The sequence below is a fragment of the Pteropus medius genome, unplaced genomic scaffold (genome assembly GCF_902729225.1).
Source record: "Pteropus medius unplaced genomic scaffold, Ma_sr-lr_union100, whole genome shotgun sequence".
NCBI classification, from domain to species: Eukaryota; Metazoa; Chordata; class Mammalia; order Chiroptera; family Pteropodidae; genus Pteropus; species Pteropus medius.
This window is the reverse complement of record NW_024344437.1, coordinates 6089309-6116754: the sequence shown is the minus strand read 5'-3', so window position 1 is coordinate 6116754 and position 27446 is coordinate 6089309. Positions and strand designations below refer to the sequence as shown.

Genomic DNA, 27446 nt, shown 5'->3' with positions numbered 1-27446 from the left:
AAAGTTCTGTTCTTAGTTTCTCTTTGATTCATTTTCTTCGCCTCACTTTATCATCTGAGTACCTTTTTTTGACGTGTACTATGAGAACCAAGCTAATTTATAAACGTTCCATGGTAATCCTATGTATGTCAGATTATTTGCACAAACTTGGAACCAGAGTAAATATGACAAAAAGAATGCAACACTATTTAGGAGGACAATAGGAATGTTGTAGCCAGAAAGTAGACATTAAAAAATCAGGACAACGATAAAAGGTGAATACTAATTTATAATCTAAAAGTATATTTAGTTGGGTTTGCTCTTAACTGCTTAGGAAGCACCGTATTTTTATTTTGTAATTTCAAGTGTTTATATATATAGCAATTGAAAAACTGAGTTATAAGTGGGCTACGCCTTGTTAAATGAACACCTTGTTAAAACAGCGTTAGACATAAGTTGACTTCTTTCAGTGGGACTGTGGGAAATGAATTTGAACTTGTGTTTATAGTTATACATTTTATAATTAGAAAGTTGCAGTGCTGCTGGTCCCACTATATCTTGTGCTGGTTGGGAACTCTAATTATAACAACTGGTAAAACGAACCAGAGCCAAAGCCACCTCTGTGATGAAGGGCATTCAATTCAAAAAGCGAGTAGCTCACACGTAACTAACTTGTTTTCATAGGTTCAGTGTGTCCTACTTGATTTATATAGCAACTTATACAATCAACTGGCACTAAATGTATTTTCACAAACTGTCAGAATCTGATTCTGTGAAGTTACATCCAGTCTTATGTCTCGCAAAGAGGTCAGGACACAGGCTGGGCAGTTACGAGTCCCGCCAGCCACTAGCTGTTTAACCTTGGTAGACGACTTGTTTGTTCATTTGTAAACGAATATTATCCCATCTACACGGTTATGCAGATTAGTGTTTTGGATGGAAAGAGACAACATATGGAAGTTTTTTGAAGTGAAAACAGCTATTCAAATGTAGGTCCTGTTTTAGTTTAATTTCAGTAGATACTCTATAGCCCTGTGACTTGTCCTACCTGAGCCTTTTTTATCGCCAGTCACTTGGGGGAAAATAATACCTACCTCAAAGAGTTGTGAGGATTAAAGAGAGTTAAGACACTCAAACTGAAGTTTGTGAAAAATGTAGGTTTTTATTGCTCATTGACGATATATAAAGAAAGCATGATTGATTTTGTATAATTTATTCCTTTGAGTACATATTGAAAATCAGATCAACTTTAAAATCTCTTTGAAACCTGAAGATCTTGTGAAACCTGACATGCTTTGCATTAAAATGGAGAACTCGGGTTTGTGTGATATAATGAAAACACGTCACAGAACTTTGGGGCATTTTAGTACTGGCCAGTGCTACTTTTAGGGGGAGTTATATATCCACCGTTGAACATCATAAATTAATTTCACACAGCAGTTCAATATTTCATTGTAGATTGACATGAACAAGAAAAGAACAGTCACATGGTTCTGATGAAAATGAACCAACCTAAGAGAATAAACACATTCTTCTCAAATCCTTTGACCTGTGTCTAACATCCATACGCTATTCGTCCTGGCAACTGCGGTGGTTCATTTTGTTTTCTGAGCTCCTTTTGAAAGTGTGTCCTTCTACCTGCCATCTCAGTTTTACAGGTCATCAAGCTGCTCTAACTGAAGGCTTGAGGTCAGTACTTTAAAAGCCCAGAGAAATGAGGCAGGTGTCCCATGGAAGATGAGGATGGTCTAGAGACAGACGTGGCTGTTTTCAGGGCACGTGGTGGCCGTGCCAGCCACAGACAGGTAAAGCTTCCCATCTGGACACACGCAGATTTCATAGAGTCTTTGTGAGCTGCCTGCAGGACCCCGCGTACCCTGTTCCAACTTGGGTAAACACACAGTTTCAGCATCAAGCACAAGCTGTTTGCGGGAAAAATGAGAAATTAAGTGGTAAAGAAGGAATGAACATGATAAGCATAAAATTCATATTCTAAAAATTGCAAATAAATTCGTTCTCTGCGTAGAAAATGAAATGAGCACCTGGCTTTACATAGGTCATACTACACTTGTCTGATTCTTTTAAAGCCTATTTCTTTTTCACATTTGGGCAGGTCTGAATAATTCCTTCTCCAAATTAGGGGAAAGTCATTTTTACCTTTACCCATTGTGCTAGTTGAGCTATGAAAATTTATGATAACATACTCCCCAAAATACCTTTCAGAATTATCTGACAAAAGTAATAGGATTCTGTGGCTGATTCACATTCACCTTTGGATGTTTCTGGCTCTGTATTAAATCATGTCCTTCCCATTAGGGTAAAGTACGAGCCACAGAAGTAGATTCATCTTAATAATTTTTTGCCTGTGAATGCTGGAATTTCTCCTTTTCTTTTCCTATGAGAAGCGGTTACATTCATCTTATTAGATATTAACCATTTCCCTAACTTTTTAAATATTTGAAACTCTGCTACCTTCTATTAGATGCAGAAAAGCAGTAGACACACACACAGACTAAAGCTAATACATTTTTTGTTCCTGTTATAGTTTAGTTAAACTGAAATGCAAACAAATCTCCAGTGATGGAGACCGGGAAGTCTTTTCGATAACTGAAGGCAATAAGAATTGTCGCACTGAGCAACCAAATCTGACCCATCCTAGGGCGCTCGCTCGTTAGACGGAATCAAAGTGCATTGTGGGTAGGCATAAGTCCTTCCTTGACAACAAGGTTAGATCCCTCCTTTATGTTATGTGGCTCTCCTCCATGAACTCCGATCTTTTAGCAAACTCGTGTCAGCGCTCTGTACTCCCTCCTGGGACAATGACCACTGCCGTGTGAAGCCGTAGGCGGGACAGTATCGGTGGCATTACAGGCAAGGCTCTCCCTCTGTGGTCTGAGACACTCTCGTCAAGGAATTAAATGGGCATTATATTTTAAAAAGCAGAACCTATTTAAGTAGAGCTATTGTCCAAAGCTTTGGGTTCTGTGCATACTCACATCTCCCCATGTGCTTCTGCTTTGCCCTAACTTGTCAGCTTCTCCTCTAGCCTTTCTTACAGTTAATTGGCCAGTTTTTTCTAGTCGTTACTTCTTTCTTTTTCTTCCAGCAAACTCGTCACTGGTAGTCCACATACTGCTTCCTTGCTCATCTTTCGCTTTGATGGGACATTTTGTGGGAGGCCAGACATCTCTTCACTCTGAACTGGCTCCCAGTGATAAGGGAAAACAACTTCAATTATGAGTCAGCCTGTGCTATTTGTAAAATGACACCTAACTCAAGGAAATAAGTAATGTTACTTAAAAATAGTGACATTAGGATTTAGTGGTGAGATTCCAAAATTCTTGATGTCCATTTTTGCATTTATCTGCTCCCGGCATCATAAACATTTAAGTTAAAACTTGCAGGGGCTTCGCCAGATGACGTTTGTAGCCCATCAGCACGCTGCCATTGGATGGGTCCCCATGAGCTGCCTCTCGTGGTCTTCCTTTGTTGCCTCAACTACACCTTCCTATTAATATAATTTCAAAATGTTGTCACCCATATTACCACATGGGTGTCTCATAACCCCGTGACACAGTTACGCAAATATTATTTCCCCTATTTGACACATGGAGAGAGGCCTGTTAACTTTCCTGAATTCCAATAGGTAATCGGTGGACTGATCTAGCACTAGGACAATCAATACTGAGTGGCATGTGCTCCGTCACCTCATGACTTTGGCTCATATCAGTGATGTTTTATTTTCAGGCTTGCAGTTCCGGGTTTTATCCTTATCGTAGTGGACTTTTAAAGATCTTATTTTCACTTAAACATGACATGGCACAAGGAAGCCCAGCGCTCTGAGCAAGCACAGATGACGTTTGTCACTCCTGGTGACAGCCACATTAAGAAAAGGTGGATCACTAGGAAGTGGCAGAGTGGATATAGTCTCTGTAAGCTCTGAAAGTCTGTAGTGTTTTTTCAAAGCTGAAAATAATTAGAAACTTGTTAACAAGTGTCTAGATCCCACAGAGAATTGTTTTAACCCTTCTTGGCCCTTCTTTCGGTGTTAAATTGGCTCTTGCCTTTGTTTCACATCTTCTACCCTACACCTTTCACAATGTTTTCTTACAAACTACAATACATTTAATATACTGATGCCTTATGGGCGTGAGTATCGTCAGGACATACGTGATCTACCGAACTCACCATTCCATCACGACTGTGAAAAATGATATCCATTTGGGAAAGGGCCTCGATTTTCCCAGCATGAGTTTTAAAATGAACACCCTTTGGGGCGTCCATGCTTAGGCTCCGTGTGGGAGATTCTAACCTGAAACAGGAAAAAATAGTATTAAGAAAAAGCTAACCCAGGTATCCCTCAATGAACAGCTCGGTATAGGAAATATAAGTAATAAGGTATATATCTTCCCATCATTCTTGAATGCTAATATATTATACATGATTCATTGATTAACCTAGAAATAATGTGCAGTAAAGAAATTAACTTCCTAAAGACAGGTAAAACATTAGAGAGCCCTAACTGTATGCAGTAGTCTCAGATGGCACGGTTAAGCACTCTGACATAGCACATAGAAAATGCTGTTTGTAAACAACTCTATAACTATTTTTTAGTCAAGACATAAATTTGTGTGGGAAAAAGACAAATTTAAGGGTAATACGTGCATCTGCTGCATGTTCAAAAAGTAGAATGTAAATTTGTTCTTTAGATTTTGTTGGATTTTTTTTTTTTTTTTTAATTTAGAATAATAGCGCAGATGCAAAGATTTCTTTTGGAAATAATACTGAACCGACGGAGTGGATAGACAGGATGGAGATTAGCGTTGGCTGGCTTTGTTTTTGTAAAATTTATCAGAATCTTCTTGTGAATAAGTCATAGATACAGAACCAGGAATATAGGGACCAGGAACTTTCTCTTATTTGCCTGAAAAAGACTATTTCCACCAGATGGCACAGTGTGATCACTTGAAAGGTTTTGCAGCTGCTCCAACCCAAACCAACACAAAAGTTTGAAAGGCTGATTTGATTGAAACGGTTAAAGATCTATGAGAGAACAGGAGAGAAAAAGGTCCATACTCCTCCCCATATAGGGTATGATTAGAATTGGGGTGAGTAGGAAAGAAAAAGGGACATGGTTAAGAAGAGAGAAATACGCTGATAATTAATTTGCATTTGAATCGACTGAATATTTATTTGATAGACTTTTAAATCAGATGGGTGCTACCCTTAATTGGGAAGTTTTTTAGTTATCACTATTATAGAATACAAAGTTTCATTTCCTTAGGTACATCTCACTATGTAAAAATTGATCTGTTACACATTTCGAAATCTTACTTTGAGTATGAGAAAGCACGTAGAGACATTTTTGGAATTTATTCATCAAATTATGTTGAGCTTAGGTTATAGGAAAACACTGGTATGTCTAAGTGAGCTTGGTCTAGCTGATTACCCATTTTGCTATTTCGACTTCTGCTAATTGCCCACATTCTTCCTGCCTGGATTGACAGAAAGAAAAGGGGAAGAGAAGCAGGAGCGGGAGGAAGACATGAAGACAGTAAGCAACCTGTAGAGAGAGGTCTGGTCCATTTCAGACAAACCATTGGTGAACCTGAAGATACTAGTGAAAGAGAATCTGTTTCAAAGATCAGTTATCAACAAAATTGCCTCAACAGGGCCAATTACTAGTTTTTAACCATATTATAATAAGATCCTCCTAGAAGAACAAACTTCTTTGCATCATTTCTAGCTTCAAAGATAAAACATTTCAGTTCAACACAGGTTAAGACATATTTTACCAAAAAGGCTGTGATTAGAATGCTGTAAAGTATACTTTTCCACAAACACATTGAACAGTAGTAGTCAGTTATAAAAGAACTTATTTTTTTCTTTATGTTATATTTTAGTTTGCTAGTTATCTACCCTTTTCTTTGAATATGTAAATATATATTTACTCATGACTTATATGAAGAGTAAAGTTTTGAACACTCACAGAAATATATCCAAATAAACAAATAAGCTGTGTGTGTGTGTGTGTATGTACCCTGATAATTAGTTCGCACTGGAATTGCATGTATAGATACACACACATCTAGACACATACATACTTGCACATACACACAAAATATGTGTTATAAAAATACAATTAAGATAATTTAGTTGCTAAAGCAGGTGAGTTTCAAGTTGTGTTTCTTTTAAAAGATAAATAGAATTAACTAATTTCCCAAACCTTTGCCCATACTTATTTTTTTTATTAAAGTATAGTTATCCAATATTATTTTGCTTTCAGGTGTACAACATAGTGATTAGACATTTATGTACCTTATCATGTGCTCACCACTCTGAGTCTAGTTACCGTCTGTCACCGTGCAAAGTTATCACACTATTATTGACTATATTCCCTTTCACCTTTTTCAACCAAACCTCCACACACCTCTCCCTTCTGGCAAACATCAGTTTATTTGTTTCTGAAACAACATCTTTGTTTCTGAGTCTCTTTTTGTTTTGCTTTGTTTTTATTTTTTTAATTCCACATATAAGTGAAATCATGCATTATTTGTCTTTCTCTGTCTGACTTATTTCATTTAACATAATACCCTCTACGTCCATCTATATTGTTGCAAATGGCAAGATTTCATTCTTTTTATTGCTGAGTAATATTCCACTGTATGTATATACTACATCTTCATTATCCATTCATCTAGTGATGGACAACCTAGGTTGCTTCTATATCTTAGCTATTGTAAATAATGCTGCAATGAACATAGGGCGCATAGATCTTTTTGAATGATTGTTTTCATTTTCTTTGGATAAATACCCAGAAGTGGAATTGCTGGGTCATATGGTAGTTCTATTTTTAGTTTTTTGAGGACTCTCCATACTGTTTCCCGTAGTGGCTGCACCAATTTGCAGTCCCACCGACAGTGCACAAGGGTTCTCTTTTCTCCACATCCTCACCAACACTTTTAATTTTTGTTGACTTTTTGATAATAGGCATTCTGACTGGTATGAGCTGGCATCTCATTGTGGTTTTGATTTTCATTTCCCTGGTGATTAGCGATGTTGAACAGCTTTTCATCTGTTGCCATCTGTTGTCTTCTTAGGAGAAATGTCTCGTTATGTCCTCTGTTCATTTTTTTATTAGCATATTCATTTTTTTCATTATTGTGTGAGTTTTTAATATATTTTGGATATCAACCCCTTATTGTATATACCATTTGCAAATATAGTCTCCCATTCAATAGATTATATTTTTGTTTGTTGAAGGTTTCCTTCACTAATAGCAATGTCAGAAAGTTTACTACCAACGTTTTCTTCTAGCAGCTTTATAGTTTCACATTTTACATTTGTCGTTAATCCATTTTAAGGGTTTTTGGGTTTTTTTTGTATATGGTGTAAGAAAGTGATCCAGTTTCATTTATTTGCATGTATCCGTCCAGTTTTCCCAATGCCACTTGTTGAAGACATTGTCATTTCACCATTTGTTGTATATTTCACCATGTGTTGTATATTAATCGACTACGTAAGCATGAATTTATTTTTGCGCTCTCTATTCTGTTCCATTGATCTATGTGTCTGTTTTTATGCCACTACCATACTATTTTGATTATTATAGCTTTGTAGTATAGTTTGAAATCAGGGAGTATACCTCTAACTTTGTTCTTTCTCAAGGTTTCTTTAACTATTTTGGGTCTTTTGTGGTTCCATATAAATTTAGGATTAGTTCTAGTTCTGAGAATGCTATTGGTATTTTAATAGAGATTGCACCGAATCTGTATATTGCTTTGGGTAGTATTGTCATTTTAATAGTATTATCCTTCCAGTCTATGAGCTTCGTATATCTTTCCATTTATTTGTGTCCTCTTCAATTTCTTTCTTCAGTATCTTACGATTTTCAGAGTACAGGTCTTTCACATCCTTGGTTAAATCTATTTCTAGATATTTTATTCTATTTCATGCAACTGTTTTCTTAATTTCGTCTTCTGATTATTTGTTATTCATGTATAAAAGCATGATGGATTTCTGTATATTAATTTTGTTTCCTTCTACTTTACTGAATTCATTTATTCTATTAATACCTTTGGTGGATTCTTTAGGGTTTTCTATGTATAGTATCATATCATCTGCAAATAGTGAGGTTTACTTCTTGCTTTCCAATTTGGATGCCTTTTATTTCTTTTTCTTATCTGATTGCTGTGGCTAGGACTTTCAATATTATATTGAATAAAAGAAGAGAAAGTGGGCATCTTTGTTTTGTTCCTGTTCTTAAAGGAAAAGCTTTCAGCTTTTCACCATTGAGTATGATGTGAGAAGTGGGCTTGTCATATATGGCCTTTATCATATTGAGGTAAGTTCCTTCTATACCCACTTTGTTGAAAGTTTTTCTCATAAATGGATGTTGAATTTTTCTGTATCTATTAAGATAATCATATGATTTTTATTCTTGGTTTTCTTGAAGCAATGTATCACATAATTGTTTTGTGGATGTTGAACTATCCTTGCATCCCTAGTATAAATACCACTTGATCATGGTATATAATTTTTTTAATGTATTGTCCAATTCAGTTTGATAGTATTTTGTTGTTGAGAATTTTTACATCTATATTCATCAGAGATATTTGCTGTATTTCTCTCTCTCTCTCGTATTGTCTTTGTCTGGTTTTGGTATCAGGGTAATGCTGCCTTCATAGAATGAGTTTGAAAGCATTTCTTACCCTTCAATATTTTGAATAGTTTAAGGACAGGTATTAATTCTTTAAATGTTTGATAGAATTCACTTCTGAAGCCCTCTGGTCCTGGGCTTTTATTTTTGGTGTTTTTGGTTTTTTAAAAATTTTATTATTAGTTTCAAGTATACAGTACACTGGCTAGACATTTCTATAGTTTATAAGATGATCTCCCTCATTGCTTTATCTCTCCTCTAGCTCTCCACCTAGCCATTACATTAATGCTAACTGCATTCCCTATGCCGTGCTCCTCATCCCTGTGACCATCTATCAACTACTGATTTGTACTTCTTTAACCCTTCACCCCTTTCTCCTAGCCCTCCAACCCCCCTCCCCTCTAGCCATTACCAGATTGTCCTCTATATTTGTGTCTGTTTTCAATTAGTTTGTTCTTTTTGTTCCTTAGATTCTCCATGTAAGTGAATTCATATGGTATTTATCTATGTCTGACTTATTTCACTCAGCATAATAACCTCTAGGTCCATCCATCCATGTTGTTGTAAATGGTAGGATTTCATTTTTTTTTAATGGCCGAGTAATAATATTCCATTGTATATATGAACCATAACTTCTTTATCCAGTCATCTGTTGATGGGCATTTAGGTTGCTTCCATAACTTAGTTATTATAAATTATGCTGCCATGAACATAGGAGTCGATAGATCTTTATGAATTATTGTTTTAGTTTTCTTTGGATAAATACCCAGAAGTGCAACTCCTAGGTCAAAAGGTATATCCATTTTTAATTTTTTGAGAAACCTCCAGGCTGTTTTCCACAGCAGCAGTTTGCAAATCCCACCAACAGTGTGTGAAGGTTCCCTTTTTTCCGTATCCTCGCCAACACTTGTTGTTCTTTGATTTATTGATGGTAGCCATTCCGACAGGTGTGAGGCGATATATCTCATTGTGGTTTTAATTTGCATTTCTCTGATAATTAGTGACCTTGAACATCTTTTCATATGTCTGTTGGCCATCTGTATTTCTACTTTGGAGAAATATCTGTTCGAGTCTTTTGCCTATTTTTTAATAGGATTATTTTTTTGATGTTGAGCTGTATGAGTTCTTTATATATTTTGGATAGTAATCCCTTACCAGATATATTGTTAGTGAATATCTTCTCCCAATCAGTCGTTTGTCTTTTTGTTTTGTTGATGGTTTCCTTTGCTGTACAAAAACTTTTTAATTTGATGTAGTCCCATTTGTTTATTTTTTCTTTTGTTTCCCTTGCCTGGGGTGAAATATCTGAAAAGAAATTACTGTTAGCAATATCAGAGTTTACTGCCAGCAATATCAGAGTTTACTGCCTGTGTTTTCTTCTAGAAGTTTTAAGGTTTTAGGTCTTACATTTAAGTCTTTAATTTATTTTGAGTCTATTCTTATATACAGTGTAAGAAGGTTGTCCAGCATTTTTTTTTGTATGTATGTGTCCAATTTTCCCAACACCATTTATTGAAGAGACTGTCTTTACCCCATTGTATATTCTTACCTCTTTTGTCTTATATTAAGGGAATATATAGGTGTGGATTTATTTCTGGGCTCTCTATTCTGTTCCATTGATCAGTGTATCTGTTTTTATGCCAGAACCATGTTGTTTTGATTACTGTAGGCTTGTAGTATAGTTTGGTATCAGGTAGTGTGATCCCTCCAACTTTGTTCTTCTTTCTCAATATTGCTATGGCTATTCGGGATCTTTTATGGTTCCATATAAATTTTAGAATTATTTGTTCTAGCTCTCTGAAAAATGCCATTGGTATTTTGTTAGAGATTGCATTGAATCTATAGATTGCTTTGGGTAGTATGACCATTTTAATGATGTTGATTCATGTTGGGAGTTTCTTGACTACTTCAATTTCATCGCTAGTAATAGGTCTGTTTAGACTTTCTGTTTATTCCTGGTTTAGTCTTAGAAGGTTGTATGTTTCTAGAAATTTATCCATTACTTCTAGTTTGTCTAATTTGTTGGCATATAATTGTTCATAGTATTCTTTATTGATCGTTTGTCTTTCTATGGTGTCAGTTGTAATCTCTCCTCTTTTATTTCTGATTTTATTTATTTGAGCTCTCCTCTTTTTCTTGAGGAGTCCTGGTAGAGGTTTGTCAATTTTATATATCCTTTCAAAGGACTAGCTCTTAGTTTCATTGATCTCTTCTATCGTTGGGTTTATTTTTGTTTTTTGCTTCTATTTCATTTATTTCTGCTCTGATCTTTATTATTTCCTTCTTCTGCTTACTTTCAGTTTTGCTTGTTCTTCTTTTTCAAGTTTCTTTAGGTGTGAAGTTAGATAGTTTATTTGAGATTTTTCTTGTTTCTTGAGGTTGCCCTGTATCGCTATAAATTTCTCTCTTAGAATTGCTTTTGCTGCATCCCATACATTTTAGAAAGTTGTGTTTTCATTTTTATTTGTCTCAGGGTAGTTTTTTATTTCCTCTTTGATCATTGGCTTTTTTTACTAGTATGTTATTTCATCTCCAAATATTTGTGGGTTTTTTTTTTTTTCAGTTTTCTTCCTGTAATTGACTTCTAGCTTCAGCCATTGTGGTCAGAAAATATGCTTGATATGATTTAATTCTTCTTGAATTTGTTGAGGCTAGTTTTGTAGCCTAATGTTGGTCTGTCCAGGAAAATGTTCCATATGCACTTGAGAAAAATGTGTCATCTGCAGTTTTGGGATGAAATGTTCTAAAAATGTCTATTAAGTTGATCTGGTATAATGCGGCATTTATGGCTATTATTCCTTGTTTGTTTTCTGTGTGGATGAGCCATGCGTTGATGTGAGTGGGGTATTAACATCCCATGCTACTATTGTATTGCTAGTAAATTCTACCTTTATGTCCATTAATATTTCCTTCTCTTAGGAACCCAATATTCAAGCAACTTAAAAGACATAAGCAGAGTAGTGGCAAGATTCAATTTTTGGTCAAAAAAATATCGCTTTGATAAGTCTGGTTGACAGAGCTCTCCTCTCTCCCCAATTACGTATAAATGCTAGATAAAATGTGATCAAATATAATCAAAAAGATTAAAACACATATTAGGAATAAAACCAAAACAAAACAGATAAAACGAAAGAGCACTCTCAAGGTGCCAGAAACAGAAGAAACTCATAGCCAGAATGATGAGCGGGAGCTGATGCTGGAGCCCATCAGTTAATAGGCAGACACACACCTCAATGTGAGCTTGAAATCTCTACAGCGAGGGAGTTGTGGCCGGCTGCGGGGATGGGCATTGGAAATGGCCTCAGGGCACACAGACAGGAGCTGACACATCATAAATCATGCATTAGCGTAGAACCTAGATCCACATTCACCAAAGCTTTGTATAAGCCCCAAGCTGAGAAACACATATGAAAACTGGCTTTAGAACAGTGATCCCTACAGGGAGCCGGGCAGAAGTGAATGCTAAACTGACATTTAAGGCAAATGAAAGACGGTTTCCATGACAACTGTCCCCAAACAAATAATCGAAGAGGATGAGCTTCCAGGCAAAATTTTTCAAACCACCCAAGAGAATCAATTAACATGAGGAACTAGAGATAACAGAGCAGGCAGAAAGGGACTAAAACATCATTAAGCTTAGAGAATTTAAAGAGATAAATTGATAATGTCCATGGAACAACTGGAGTAGAAAAGAAAGATTTAAAAACCAGGTAATTGGAAATTCAAAAAATAAAAAAATTAGTTTTCAGGTAGACTAAATAGTAGACGTAACATGTATGAAGAGAGAATAGGACATTGGAATGTATATTTGATAATTCCACGAGAAAACAAGAAATGTAAAATCTGAAGTACAAGAGGCAAGGAGGATGAAGATGGAACTTCCAACCTAGCGGACAGGAGTCACAGAGAGGGACTTTCACAAAGGTTCCTGGCCTCTTTTTGTGCCAAGACCATTAGGCACAATGGTGAAGTCTATGTTTTTAAATGCCTAAAACAAAGCACATAGAACTTCAAAGGAAACAATTAACTTTGAAATAAAGGTGTAAAAATATCTTTAAATGTGTGATAGAGTAATTTATGAGCTTTTTAGTAACGCATTAAATAAGATCTAGTCATAGGCCTTACAACTATTATAATTTCAAAGCAGTAACAAGCATGAAAAATATTTTGAGATATTTGCTATAACTTTTATATGACATGAAAATATCTGTGACTTTGATAGGTGAAAAAAATCAAAAGAACTGCTAATACTACTGTGGTTTGTTGCCTATCATTTATAGTTGAAAGAATGCTAAATTTCAACTAGAGGTCTATGAAAATGAAGAATTTCTTTTTCATATTCAAAATCATTAACCCAAAGAGTTTTTAACTAAATTCTATCCTTGGGCCCCAAGAGATCCACAGAGCACAAGTCAAGAACCCCTATACTTTAGAGAATGAGGAAGATGTAGATATGAATAGATAGGTAATGGCTAATAATTTTTCAGAGTTGAAAAATAACACGAGTTCCTAAAATTGAAGAAGTACGCCAATACTCAAGTTTGAATGAAAACATATCCAACATCCAGACACTTAATGGTGAGTCTGCAAAACATTACATTTAATGAGAAAGCCTTAAAGTATTAAGAAAAAAAATCAGATTGATTACAAAGAACCAAAAGTAATGAACAAAATCTTAAAAATGCCGATGTAAAATTATTGTCAGCCTAGAAATATATCTCAGCTTAAGCACCATTCAGCTGTGAAAGAACTAGATTTCAGGCCAAGAGGAAAATTTTACTAACTACACAGAGCCTCACTGAAAAATGTACTTACAGAAATTAAAACAAGAAGAAAAGAGTATTTTGCAAGCAGTGGTGGACATTAGAAAAATTAATAAAATGTATATATAGTCTGAAAACATAAAGCGGGGAGATGAGTATAAGCAAAGTTGAAATAAAACAACATAGAAAGGGAAGTCTGGATAAAAACTGATTTTTTTTTATTTGGCATTATTTGGGGAGAGAAAGATAAACTTAGTTAGAAAGTATAAATATATCTCCATGTGTAGAAAAATAAAGGATAATTATTAAAAGAATTTTTAAAAACCATTAGAGAGAAATATGGGTGGGGAGAATAAGGAGAAGTTTTTTCATCCAACAAAGGGTCAGAAAGAAGAAAAAGTAAAAAGAAGAAGCACATTAAATAAAACATAACAGAAGATAATAGAAATAAGTCAAATAAATCAGTGGCCATAATAAATAACTATGCTCACAATTTTGAAATCTCGAGTGTCAGGGAAAAGTTTCTAGCAAGAAATAGAGAGGCAAATGGACTTAAATAAAAATCCTGAAGAGAGGAATTTCATTAAATAAATGAATTGGTCAAGAAAACAAATGCAGCTTCCTCAAAAGCACGGGATCTTTCATTTCACAGATGAGTTTATACCAAATTTTTGATTGCTCTTTACACACTGTTTCAAAGACCAGAAAAAAAGACAATGGGCTGAGACTAAAATGGGACTTTCCTAACTTGATAAGAGATATTTACCAAAAACCTATAGCAGACATTACTTAATTTGAAACTTTAGAAGCTTTTCTCAAAGTCAGGAAGTAGACACAGGTATCTGTCATTATTCACTGGTCAACATTTACTGGAGGTCCTAGCCGAAGCAATGAAACAAGGATATAAGAAGTATAATAATTAAAAAGGATGACTTTTTCATATAGTGTTAGCACCTTTTTGAAAAATCTTATAGGTTTTACAGTCAAAATATTTGCACCAATAAGGGGGTTCAGCAGGGTGGCTAGCTTAAAACTATTATGCAAAAATCGATGATAATTACTTTGAAAATGTAATAGAAAAAGAACTCATTCTCAATTTAAAAAGTATGAGAAATCTAGTAACATAAGTCAAAACTGAATGGAAAATACCTCAATATATATATTATTGCAGAGTATAAGGAAAGAACTATGTGAACAGAGAGATATACCGTGTCTAGGGATGAGGGAATTCATTTTCTAAAAATATGAATTCTCCCTGAAATTCAAGGCAATTCCAACTAAAACTCCAATAGAATTTTGCATGAAATGTGACAAACTGTTTATAAAATTTATATGGAAAAATGAAAGTGTAAAAATAGTATCAAGACAATTCTGAAGAGGACACGGTGGGGAACTCGCCCTAGCGGATAACAGGCTATCAGGGAAAAATTGTTTTAGGAAGAAAATAATGAAACAATGGAACAGAATAGACAGTCCATTAAAAATATCTGTACAGATGACAAAAGTAGCATTATAAATAAGCATGGAACAGACTGACTTTTTAGAACTGGTTATTCATTTGGAAAAGAATATAAAATGATTTACCTACTTAATACCCCACATGAAAAATAAATTCTAATTGGATTAAAAACCTAAAAATGAAAAACCAAAAATGTTTTTGAGAAAATTCACTCCCTTTTTCACATTCAAGCAGTGTTTTCGAATAGACCCAAGTTCCTAAAGGTCCTATTTTCACATACTGCCACAGGATAAATTAAATTTCACATTAGCCAAATATTTTCCAAGATAAAATCAACAATTAAAAATGTATGATTAACAAGTGAAGCATTTACTGTCTTTTGCAACTCACTGTTCATCAGACTTAACTGTCCAGATATAATATTTATGTTTATGGAGATCTGGATATGGGTTTATTTTTATATTCTCATTGCTATACTTAATTTTTATTTTGTACAGAAAAGCTTGTGTTATGGTACATAAAAGCTTAAAGAGCTTGTATTTTGGTTTATTAATAAACTATGCAATGACTTTTTATAGTAGTCACATTTATACTACAAATATCTACATGTTTTTTAAATTATTATTGTTTATGCCTACAGCACCTGGTCTTCCTAGGTGGTCTCCCATCCAAGTACTCACCAGGCCCGACCCTGTTGAGCTTCCAAGATCAGACCTTGGGCTTGTTCAGGGTGACATGGCCATAGACCATGGTCTGTGGCTCCACTGGAGTGTGAACCCAGGACCTTCTGCGTGTAAAGCAGACATGCTAACCACTACACTAAGGAACCACGTCTCAAATGTCTACATTTTTATTAATAGTTACATATTCGTTTATATTATGATTTATGAGTATAAGGTTTGAAATATTCAAGTATTTCACTTGAATTTATAGAAAATATATGTTTAAATGTAGACATAATTTGACACTGATTGATATTAATATTATTGCCCTTTATTTCTTCTCATATACATCCTTACTGACTTCAACTATTTTCATTTGAATTGAATCATCCATCATTACGACTCAGAAGAAAGACCACCCAGTTCTATAGGATGTATTTCCTAAAAATGCATAACATGACAAAATTTTAAGTACTGCTCACGCTCAATGCTGGTACCATTCCACAATCATCCAAATTACTCCTGTGATTTTATTATTTCTGAAAAGTTTGCTTCTGCTTTGAAAAAAATATACAATTTATTTAACTCATGAACAATAAAAAAAAATCACCTCCTAAACTCATTAAGGCTATTCTTCACAGAAGAAATACTAATAATCTCTAAAGTCTAGAAGGGAGTGAAATGTCAATGTGACGAGTAGAAACTGGTTGCATTACAGTATAACTGATGTCACTTGGATCAGATGGCTATGCTTAAATGACCTGCACAATTCGATTTTTTTTGTGGGAGCCTAAACTTAATTACCACAGAAGCCAGTGGACCATAAAATGAAGGTTAGCCTTGAGATCTCCATGAGGACCTTTGTTCAGTACTTTGTATCTTACCTGTCATTCTTAAAAAGAATTAAGTTTTTATTTAAAGATAAAAATTAAATCTTAAAAAATCCTTTTAGTTAAAAGAAAATAAGAACCAATATATTCATATGCCTTTCTTAGAAGGCCAGCTTATAAGTTTACTTTTGGAATATTCATTTTTTACATGTATTTCATATTCTTGATTTAATAGCACTTTATATACAGCTCAGGAGCTGAAGACATCATCGATGAATTCCTGTATGAGTACTGTCTGCTATTTTGTTATTGGATGAAACTTCAAACTCTTCAAACTATTGTCAGTTGTCCAATTGACTATATTTACTATTTTTCCCTTTTGACATTTTATGATTTTTTTCTCTTAGAATTGCTAGAATTAAGGAAAACCAGCCATACCATAAAATGTCCATTTATGGTGACATAAATTGTTTTCATTGTTAATAGGTTGACGTAAGATATTAACCTGTGATAAGTGAAAAATAAATACTTGGCATGAGGAATGTAAAAATGCAGATGATACTACATCGATTCGATGTTTCATGTGTTAATCATGCACTTATAGACATTGATTTTTATCAGTGAGTTATTTCAGAAAACATCGAAACAGAAGGAATTAAAATTCCTAAGAGACTGCTTTCAGACCACCATACAAATGTATATGAAAACCAAGATTAAATGAGTAATTTCCTATGTATATGAAAACCAAGATTAAATGAGTAATTTTCTAGGGAAATGCAGTTGATCAAAATTGACCCCTGTTAAAGGTAGGAAGTTTAATAGACAAATTTTGGTTAAGAGAAGAAATTAACTGTTAAGGAACTATCTTAAAAAAAAATTCATCAGGCCCATATGGTTCCAGGGAGAATTCTACCAAACCTTTAGAGACCACAGTGTCCTAACTATCCACAAATTATTCCAGACATTGAAAATGAAGGAGATCATCCTAATTCTTGAGATATGAATAACATCGTTAGCTAGATTTTACAAAGGCAGTGCACACACACAAAAATCATAGACCAATATCACCTATGTATACAAATTTGAAAGTCCTAGATAAAATATTAGCAAATAGAATATAAAATCATTTTAAGAAACTACCATACCATGACCAAGTAGATTTTTTTTCCTAAGAATGCAAGATGGGTCCAATATAAGAAAACCCATTAATATGATATTAATATGTTTAAGGAATATATATATATATTATACATATACACACATATATATGACTTTCTCCATTAGTGCTAAAGAGCCTTTGTCAAAATTCAACACCCATTCAACACAAAATAGAAATTGATACTTGCTTACTTTATAAAACAGTTCACATCATCTTACTTAATGGAGAAACACCAGAGGCATTTCCATTCAGTCTAGAAAAAGGCAGGCAAGGAAGGACACTATCTCCATTTCTTTCTAACACTGTACTAAAGATGCTGGGAAGTGTAATTAGATAAGAGAACTCCATCAGAGACAAAGAGTTGAAAAAGAAGATGTGGAAGTATGTCTATTTGCAGATGATATGATAATATGCCTTTTATGACTACCATTTGAGCAAATATCAACCTTTACATTGTGATATTTAAACATGCACGTTTCAGAGATATATTTATAAATGCATCATGATCTTAATCCTACAAAATCCACATTCGGTGTTTTCAAAGGTCGATTAGGAGATTCTAGAATCATTTTCATTTTCCTCAGGCCAGGAATGGAAATGCTACTGGACCCAGAAATAAAGTAAAAGACAGTTTGTGTGAAGAATTTACAGAGGAAAACATAACTATCATATAATCAATCAATGGAGTCTGGCACTAGATCAAAGAAATCACTCGGGGTCCACTTGGGTGGCAGAGAGAGTAAACAACACACATGGGCTTGGGAGTCAGGGCTGGATTTGAATTATGAGTTGGCTACTTTTTTATCTTTGTGCTTGAGAACATGCTACTATCTACAGCTCAGTTTTCTCTTTTATAAAACTGATTACTTACAAGGTTGAATTAATGATTAAATTAGATAAATTCTGTGACAGCACAGAGCACAGTTCCTGACAACCGAATGCATTCAATACATGTTAGTTTATGCCTTCCATACTCACCACATTCCTTAAGTAATCCCCTGCAATTTCATTATTTTCCCAATCACTTTGGCTGTAACGCTTAGCTTATGTAATCCTCCATTGGTATCACCGTTTAGAAAGCAAAAGAATATTCTTCTGCCATTTCTTTTTTAGTAAGGGCCCATTGTATAAGTAGCGGATTTATGTCCCAATGGGACAACATAAGATGATCTGTTTAGTTTCAAGATCTATATATTTTAAAACAGTAACATCTACTTTAAAAAGGGGTTTGATATTCGCTCAGACGGTAGCCCAGGCCCAGCTCATGGAGGCCTGTGAACGCCCAGTGGAGCCCTTTAACGTTCCTGTGTTTGAGGCAGAATCAGTGAACTTTAAACATGTAGTTGCACTTAGCCAAGTTCCTCTGATTTCAGTGTGACAGGCAGGTAAGAGAGGAACGAACTGGAGGCTGGAATAGGCCACAGGACTAGTATAGGGTCTGAGCTGAAGCGGTGGCAGGCAGAGCAGAGGCCTGCGGCCAGAGAGCCAAGAAGAGTGGAGAATCAGTAAGTAATGACTAGTTAGTTACAAGCGGAAAGTCATAAGAATAAAGACAACTAATGGAATAAGAAGCAATCTGGTAATAACTGCTAAAATATCATTCCAGCACCTACTCGGGTATCTTCTATAAGACAGGGTGTTTATATTTGAATAAAATTTTTACCTCAGCTCCTGAAATGGGTCAGCTTTTACGAGGGGTGTCTCCACTGAATGTTCAAAAAGAGCCCCTTCGGGTCCTAAACAGAAACCAAAGATACATCATTTCACAAAAGTACATTAAATGACACCACACAAAATAAACAGTTAGACGATACATGAAAATACAAGTAAGTTTTGATGTTTGTGGCTGAGTTTGTGCAGATGTCTGAGTTGCAGGGGGAAAAAAATGGCACGATTGCATTCTTTTCCAAAGATACCACAATGTCACTAGTTTCCTATAAAAAAAATATGATTTTTAAAGCAATTCCAAACACGCAGGCTTATTTTAAAACCAGAATGCAGTATCAGCCCTCAAACGGAAAAAGAAGTAATTTCAGTTGCAAATTGCGTAAGTCCATGTATTTTAGGTAATAGTAATTTGACTCATTCCTAGATTTTATGTGTAAAAATTGTATCTCGTGTCATTTGTTTCTTAAGACACATTAGGAAATTATAGAAAAATCAAAAGTTTTAAATATTTAAAATCAAATTTCCAATTTTTAGGAATCAGTATGTTCCTGGTTGTTTCACTTGTCTGAGAACCTGATTATACACAAGAAAAGTGTCGATGGGGGGGTTCAGAGATGCAAAGGGGACAGTGACATGCTCTTCGATATATCTAACTGGTTTAACACTCGGAACTCTACAAGTAAGATTATTCTCCCATTATACTGAAACTAGGAAACTGAGGAACAGAAAGGTGAATGAACTTGCCTAAAGTTACACAGCTAAGGGGCAAGGCTACGATTTGAATTCAAAGCCCGCACTTTTAATCTATATGCTATAGGGTTTCTCGTCCACAAATAACAAATACTATACAATAGAAAGTAATGTGCCGGTAGCAAGATGCAACTATGTTATTTTGGGGGTCAATGGCAAGGAAGAATTACTTTAAGGCAGCAGGGATAACTTTCTATAGTAAAATGCAGTGGGTCTGAACCTTAAAATAAATAGACCTTTATGACTACATATGGAGGTTGTAGACAGTGCTTTTCAAGGACAGCAAAAGTATAGCCAGGGGCAGGGAAATGTCATCGGTGTATAGGAATGAATGAATAATCCAGTTCCCTGAAAAAGTAAAGGATTCGACATGGAAATACAAATTTATCTTTCATTTATACTTCCAATATCTCTCCTTAATTTTATGGGCACACAGAGATTTAAGTAGCATCACATTGCCTGTACACATGCATTTTGATTTACCTAATGCCTATCATAGGCTCTACCCTGGTTTAGCCCCACCCCTGGCTTAGGCTCCACCCCTGGCTTAGCCCCACCCCTATCTTAGCACCCGTCCGTCTGCAGCTGCAGTTTGGAAATTGTTTCTCTCCCTCTTGGTTTCAAAAGGAGCTCAGCACACATTTTTACACTGCGCAGACTTTCCTTTTGCGGAAACACTGAAAACAATTTAAATGTTTATTTTCAAATTTAGTCTTGTACTAGTCTTGATACTTGCCCTTGAAAGCCTGGGAGTAGATTTCCCAGACACGAAGTGAGAAGCGATGAGCTGGAGCAAAACTCTTGTCGGCAGCCCTTCCGAATTTAACAATTCACGGTACCCTCACATCTTCACAACATTACTACCTCTATCGGCTGTGTTATTATAATTACTACTTCTTTAGTAATTTTGCTTAAATATGAAGATATGACAAAAGCACACATTCTCATTCAAGGAATAATAGTTAGTGGCACAGAAGTGAAAGAGACTTAAATTAGTACAAAAGAAAATTTCAAAATTACAAACCAGATGTGGTAGCATGATAAACACAAAAACTATAATCAACTGAAATAAAGAAACGGAAAAGTATAGATTAATGTTTCATGAAAATTATAATTAATGCAAATTACATTCAGATGAGAATAGAGCCTCATACATGCTATCATAGGACCCTGCTCCTTAAAATACCACTTAAGCAAACCTAAATGATAATGTAACCATTTCGAAAAGTAAAACCATACTAAGCATCGGAGTTTCCACAGCAAACTGTGCCAATCGAATTTTGACGTACAATGTCTGGTTTGCTGAGGTATAGACAACATTTTCTGTTTGGCGTAAAGAGGGAAATTAACACAAAAATTTGTATAATACTTGTACTCCCTTTACCCTTTTCTCACCCCCTTGCTTCTGATTTGCCAAATATGCAAAAAAAGTAAAGAAAAAATACATCTTAGGCCAATCGTTAGTAAGTAGAGATAGGTGCAGTATAGTTTTATACACTTAGTAGATTAATCGTCTGTGGTTTATACAGTATTGTTTGAAATGCGACTAGTGTTTTCTTATGAGAAACCTAGATAAGCTTTATAAATCATCAAAAAATAATGATTCCTTTTCATAGCTAGGTTGATAGAACGAAAAGGAATGTGGGCCATAAACTTCTGTATAATTATCTTGTCTCTTTATTTTTATATAAATAAAATTATATGATGACTGAGAAAAACAGTGTCAACATATTTTATTCTCTAGAAACACACACCCTTCCTAAAACAAACTAGAAACTGCAATGTATTTATTTCCATTGCGTAGGCAATATTTACCTTAACACAGCTTCGATTATTTATCTTCTAAGAGCTAAAGTTATTCTTGGAGTGGCAAGTGGGACCATTTTACCAGGAGTGTAATTTCACGGTTAGATTTTAAATGTATACCAATTACTTACCTTCTGATAGCAGAGTTAGAGAGATTAACGTAACATGTGGTAATGGTGATGTACTTATAGGCAGACATAAAGTCTATAGACTAATATGCATTATCTTCAAATAAGAAGACCAGCTTCTCTATCATTGAAACTATAAATGCCCAGATTACATGATCTTGACTGTATGACTCTTCAGCCTCAAAATAAATATTCTTTAACTTATTTGCACATAGTAAAATAGATGTTTCCTAAGTGGTTTCATAAAATAATTCTCAGGAAATGGTTGCCGATTGTCGACATCACATTTTCTTTATGTTTGCACTCATACTTAAATAATCTCAACCAAGATTATATAAAAAATATAATTGGTGTAACATCTGATCCTTATAGAAAACAGAACATATTATTTGAGGTTGTATAATGCAAATTTTAGGAAGGGAAAAAAATTCCACTATAAAATATCATCATATAAATCATGTATTAAAATGACCCAGTATAATATAACCCTGTATCCATATTATTTATACAACGAAGTATAATAAAAAAGACACACACACACAAAACAGTCATTTTAACATCTATTTTTTTAGAACACTATGTCACCAAGATTAGATGTAGTAAATAGTCTGGTCATTTCTATTATGGAGCAGCAATAGTATTTGGATGATGCCATCTTTTCAGGATCTTAGAGCAATTTATGATGAATGATACTCATGTACGATGGGTAGCCAGACTGTGTACAAGATGGACTGAAACAGGCAAGCAGTTGAAAAGTCCGTGGCAGAGAGCCCGGCGGTCATGGAGGGCATGGACACAGCCTAACCGCTGGAGGGGACCTCGCTGGCAGCGGCTCCGTGCTTCCCAACGTGCTGCTACGCCTGGGTTCCTTCGGCTACAGAAGTATACAGAATTTGATATTAATACTTCTGTTCAACAGTGGATATTATATACCCAGATGTGTGATAACCATTTATTAATATTGATTCCACACATTCACTGGGCATGTGTGGACTGAAATGGGCATTTCAAGCATTGCAAAAAAATTCCGTTGCTCCCCTTCTTGGCCAAACTGCCACATAATGTCTCTGCTGCCTCTCATTCTGTTCTCTCTGCCACCACTTCGAAGGGTCCTTTGCCTAACAGTCCAGTGGAAATGCTCTCGTGAATATAATAATGACCTCCATGATGATATAAATCCAAGGGTGATTTCTGTCCTCCCCTTTCCTGGACCCAAAACTCCGGGAACAGTCTCTCTTGGCACCAGAAAAATGGCTCTGTGACATCCCTCCTACCACGCCGTGTCCCTCCTCACTCTCCGCTGGTGGCTGGCTGTTCTCCCCTTACCTGGCCATTATGTTGGCGTCTCTCACAGTTCAGTTGGTTGGTGATGCCCTCGTTTACTTCTCTGATGGAGACTTCTGCTCTAAGCACGTGACATACCCACTCGGCTATTTCGCAGATATATTCAATTTGTGTCTCTAAAACATTAACTGTCCATTCTCTTTATCTTGGCAATGTATTCTCCTCCTCCTGAGGCATCCTCGTTACCCAGAGGGCAATGCTATCACCCAGAAACAAGGACAATCCTTTCATCTTTGATTCCCTCCCTAGATGCCTGCCACCCATTTGATCGATGTGTCTCTATATGGTAGTTCTTGGTTTGGAGTCATTAGCCTTCCTGTAATGATCAGGTCAGCATCATCTACTGCCCCTACTACAATAAACATCATCCTAACTGGTCTCACTGCTTCCATTCTTTCCTCCAAATAATCTATTCTCCTTTGCAATGGTCATATGGATCTCAAAATGTATAACGAACTTAGGATCGCCACGTTCCAAACAATTCAATGTCTTCCCTCTGCCCTTAAAAAAAATCCTAACTTCTTCTAACTGCTGTCAAGCCCCTGCATGATCTGGTCCCTCTGTATGTCCTGTTTACACCAGGCTTACTTCAGACTCAAATTCGAGAAGATGAAAAAATAAAAATCATGAAATAATAGGACACAGATAAGTTCAAACAGAGCAGTTATCAAAATGAATGTGAATGTCTTAAACACTCCTCTCTAAAACTAAAAGTCTCTTAGATTGGGTTAAAAAAATAAATTCTAGCTAAATGCCACTTACAAGAGAAGTGCCAGAAATTTAATACGAGGAGAATTTTAGGCTGGAATGGTCACTTAAAGAAGCTGTATCACCAAAGGCCATCGAGGTCCCCTCATAGAAGACTGGGGAGGTCGTCGCACAGGGAAGTGGTGCTTAGAAGTGATGGAACCATCATGCAACCAGGAGGAGGGTGCCAACATGCTTCGACAGAAGCAGAGCTGGAATAAAATATCACTGGGTCACTGAATTAGTAAACCTGCAGCTAGCCTACCTCCGGACTTCTCATAGGAGATCATTTATATCCTTATAGCTTAAGCCAGTTTTAATTGGGTCTTTCGTTCCTTTCTGCTGAAAGACTGTTAGCTGATGGACCGATCGTCCACTGTCTACAGAGCTGCATCACAGGGTTTGGGGATGAATGTGCTGGACATATGCCTGGAGGACACGGTGATTTATAAGCATCTTCTAGATGTCTGTCTCTTCTCTTTAAGGGACTTGGATTCGCCATCCTTGTTTTCGTTCACTTCTTCAGTTGTTAAATCCTATTCTCCAGGTCCTCTTTTGTGAGTGGCTTTGCGGGGTGACTTCAGCATTTCTACACCATCACTTTTGACTTTATGTGATCCTGCTTAGCTGCACAGAGAGGTATCAATAAATTGAGCTGGCTAATCCTTAGGTCTCGTTTCCTTTATTAGTGATAAGAAAATGGATACCTCTACAGGACGCTGTTTTTCTTACTGAATGTTAAGCAATGGACCCAGCCTAGCAAATCATTGCCAAGGAACTAAAATACTTTTGGGGCAGCCAAACTAATAATTTATCATCTTCCAGAATTCAGCCCTGGCAATGGACTAGAATTTTTTTTTTTTTGAAAATGACATTTGGATGCTATTTCAATCACATGTTCCATAACTGGGGTTAGTGAAAGAGGCATGCTAACTTTGGTCACTTGGTGACCAATTCTATTTTTAGGGAGACAAAGGAGACCGCTAAAGGCCTAGGTCTATTTCAAACCGAGTTGGTCAAATTGGTTCATCTCCTCCACAATTTTGATTTTCAAACGATTATTCAGTTTCCTAGTCGACTAAAGTCTATATGGAAGCTGCTTACGACTTAGAGATTTCATCTTATTCCTTCAGTACATAAGACAAAGATAATGGCAAGAAAAGACTTCTTTATCTGAGCCGAGTTAGGATTTAGTGCAAGACAGGAATTTGGAGCGCAGTGGTTAAAAAAAAGCGCCAGCCCATCCCCTGCTTAGTGCAGTCAGTCTTAGGAGTGACCAGAGAGCAGATAAGGGAAGCAGAGCCTTGAGTTTTCTTTCCCCAGCCCCCAGAGTGAAGCTGGCGGCCTGTCTCCTCTCTCATCGCTCCTCTCCCCCTGCTGTCAACTGCTGCTGCTTTTGCTGACCCAACCAACTCCAGCAGAGGCTTGGAGTCAATCCATTTAAAACAGGAACCAAACTTCTATGGGAAGTAGTGGAGAAAAAAAATTTAATTGGAATTTATTTTGAAAACTTAAAGTTTATAAACATATTCTTGTTGTATTTTCTATTGCACAAAACTCAGTCACCACTGTAACAACTGTGAAATCATGCGAAATAAAGAATAAATCAAGTTTTGTTTTTGGTGCGATTTGCTCCAGCACAGTTGGAAATGTGCGATGGCTGTATTAGTTTTCCATTTCTGTGTTACAAATTATGACAAACTTAGCCGCTTAAAACAATGCCCATTTGTTAGCTGCTACTTCTGTAGGTCAGAAGTCCTGCCCAGTGGGCTTGGCTGGGTTTTATGCTCAGGGCCTCACGTGGCCAAAATCCGGGCATCTGGAGGCCATGGGCAAGAATCCGCTTCCAGGCTCAGTCAAGTTGTTGGCAGAATTAGAGCTCCCTGCGTTTTGGGGGCTGAGGCCCTGTTTTCTTGCTGTCAGACGAGGGCCCCTCTAACCTTCTGGAAGCTACAGCGTTCCTTGTCACACAGCCCCCTCCATCTTCATGTAGCAATGGAGCAACAAATCGTTCCTCGTTCCTGCAGTTTGAGCTCCTCTGATATCCCCTTCTACGGCCAGCCAGAGAAAATCCTCTGCTTCTAAAGAGCTCATATGATTAGACAGGGCCCAACCAGGTAATCTACCTTTTGCCATAAAAATAACATAATCGTGGGAGTGATATCTCGTCTTATTTGCAGATTCCACCCACCTTTAGAGATCAGGGAACTATATGGGCAAACGTCACTGGGGATCATCTTTAGAATTCTGCCTACTACGGTGGCACAATATGACATTGCTTATGTAATATTTAACATTTGCAGTAAAACCATAACAACAGGGCACGGCCGGTTTTCCCAAGGGTGACTATTTTAATCTTGTGATACTAAAATTATCGATTCTGAAGTCCCTGTCAGGTCATCATTTTGGTTCATTTTCACTTCTTAAGTGGCTGGCAAGTCTGACTTTTCAGGTCTTGTCTCATTTCAGGCTTTTTTTTAGGGATTCCAGTATTTCTACATCATTTTTTGACTTCCAGAAACCCTGCGTCTTTGGCAAGACTTGCCATTTAATTTCACAATCAATTTGTACTTGCTTTATTGGATTCCATACGATATCTTCCAGTCAGTGAGAGATCAGTGGGTAGAGATGCTTGGAGCATCGTGCGAAGCACTGAGGCGGAGGCCTCGCTTAGGGTCTACACTCATCCACGTCATGAGGCAGCTGGGATCGGAACTCAAAAAGGTCATCCATTATTATTTTTAGCAATTGTCTATTAACACCCACCCAGGCTCTACACTCTCTTTAGGATGATAATCCTTAATTTTTCTTCCTGATAAACTCCTATCCATCTTTCTAAGACTGGCGCTAACTTCTCTTTCTTGGAGAAAACTTCTCTGACCCACTCTTGTCTCTTTTTCCATCACTCTCTGGCACGACCTGTCCCCCTCTCCAGACAGGTCCTGTAGCCCTGGCCCAAGCACCTATTACAGTCCTTAGCAGACTGTGTCCAACAAACTAACTAATGCTTTGCATCTCAGCTAGAATATAAACATCACCTAAAAGGGAGCATGTCTTCATTATTTTGTACTATAGGAATTTAGCTTAATTACTAACACACAGTACACATTAAGTAAATGTTAATCAGTTCTAGGGAAATGGTATAGTTGAGACCAATGGTTCTCAACTAGAGATGATTTTACCCCCTCCCTTCTCACCCTTCCTCAAAGACTTCTGGCAATGTCTGGAGACATTTTAATTGTCACAACTTGTCGAGGGGTGTGTGGGGGGTTGTGGATGCTGCTGCATCTATGCATAAAGCTCAGTGATGCTGCCACATGTCCTGCGGTGCACAGCACAGCTCCCCACTCACTCTAAAAATATTATCCAGCCCAAAACATTAGGTCAAAAGTTTCTTGTTTATACACTCAACACTCGTAGCAACAAGAGTAACATGTTACTATAATGGCATAGTGACAAGGAAAGCATACAGTAGTTGCAAGTAGGGTATAT

General features: G+C 36.3%; 1 protein-coding gene across 2 annotated transcripts in view; it reads right to left on the bottom strand.

Annotated features, from left to right (window-relative positions):
* Positions 1–1176: 1176 nt before the first annotated feature.
* Positions 1177–27446, bottom strand: part of SGCG (sarcoglycan gamma) — a 105553-nt gene continuing 79283 nt past the window's right edge. For both annotated transcript variants that reach the window (XM_039873042.1, XM_039873043.1), the window contains exons 6-8: positions 19175–19247; positions 4168–4291; positions 1177–1901 (exon numbers count right to left, since the gene is read on the bottom strand). In XM_039873042.1, the coding sequence (XP_039728976.1) occupies positions 1728–1901; positions 4168–4291; positions 19175–19247 (371 nt within the window). In that variant the 3' untranslated portion in view covers positions 1177–1727. The remainder of the gene's footprint in view (positions 1902–4167; positions 4292–19174; positions 19248–27446) is intronic.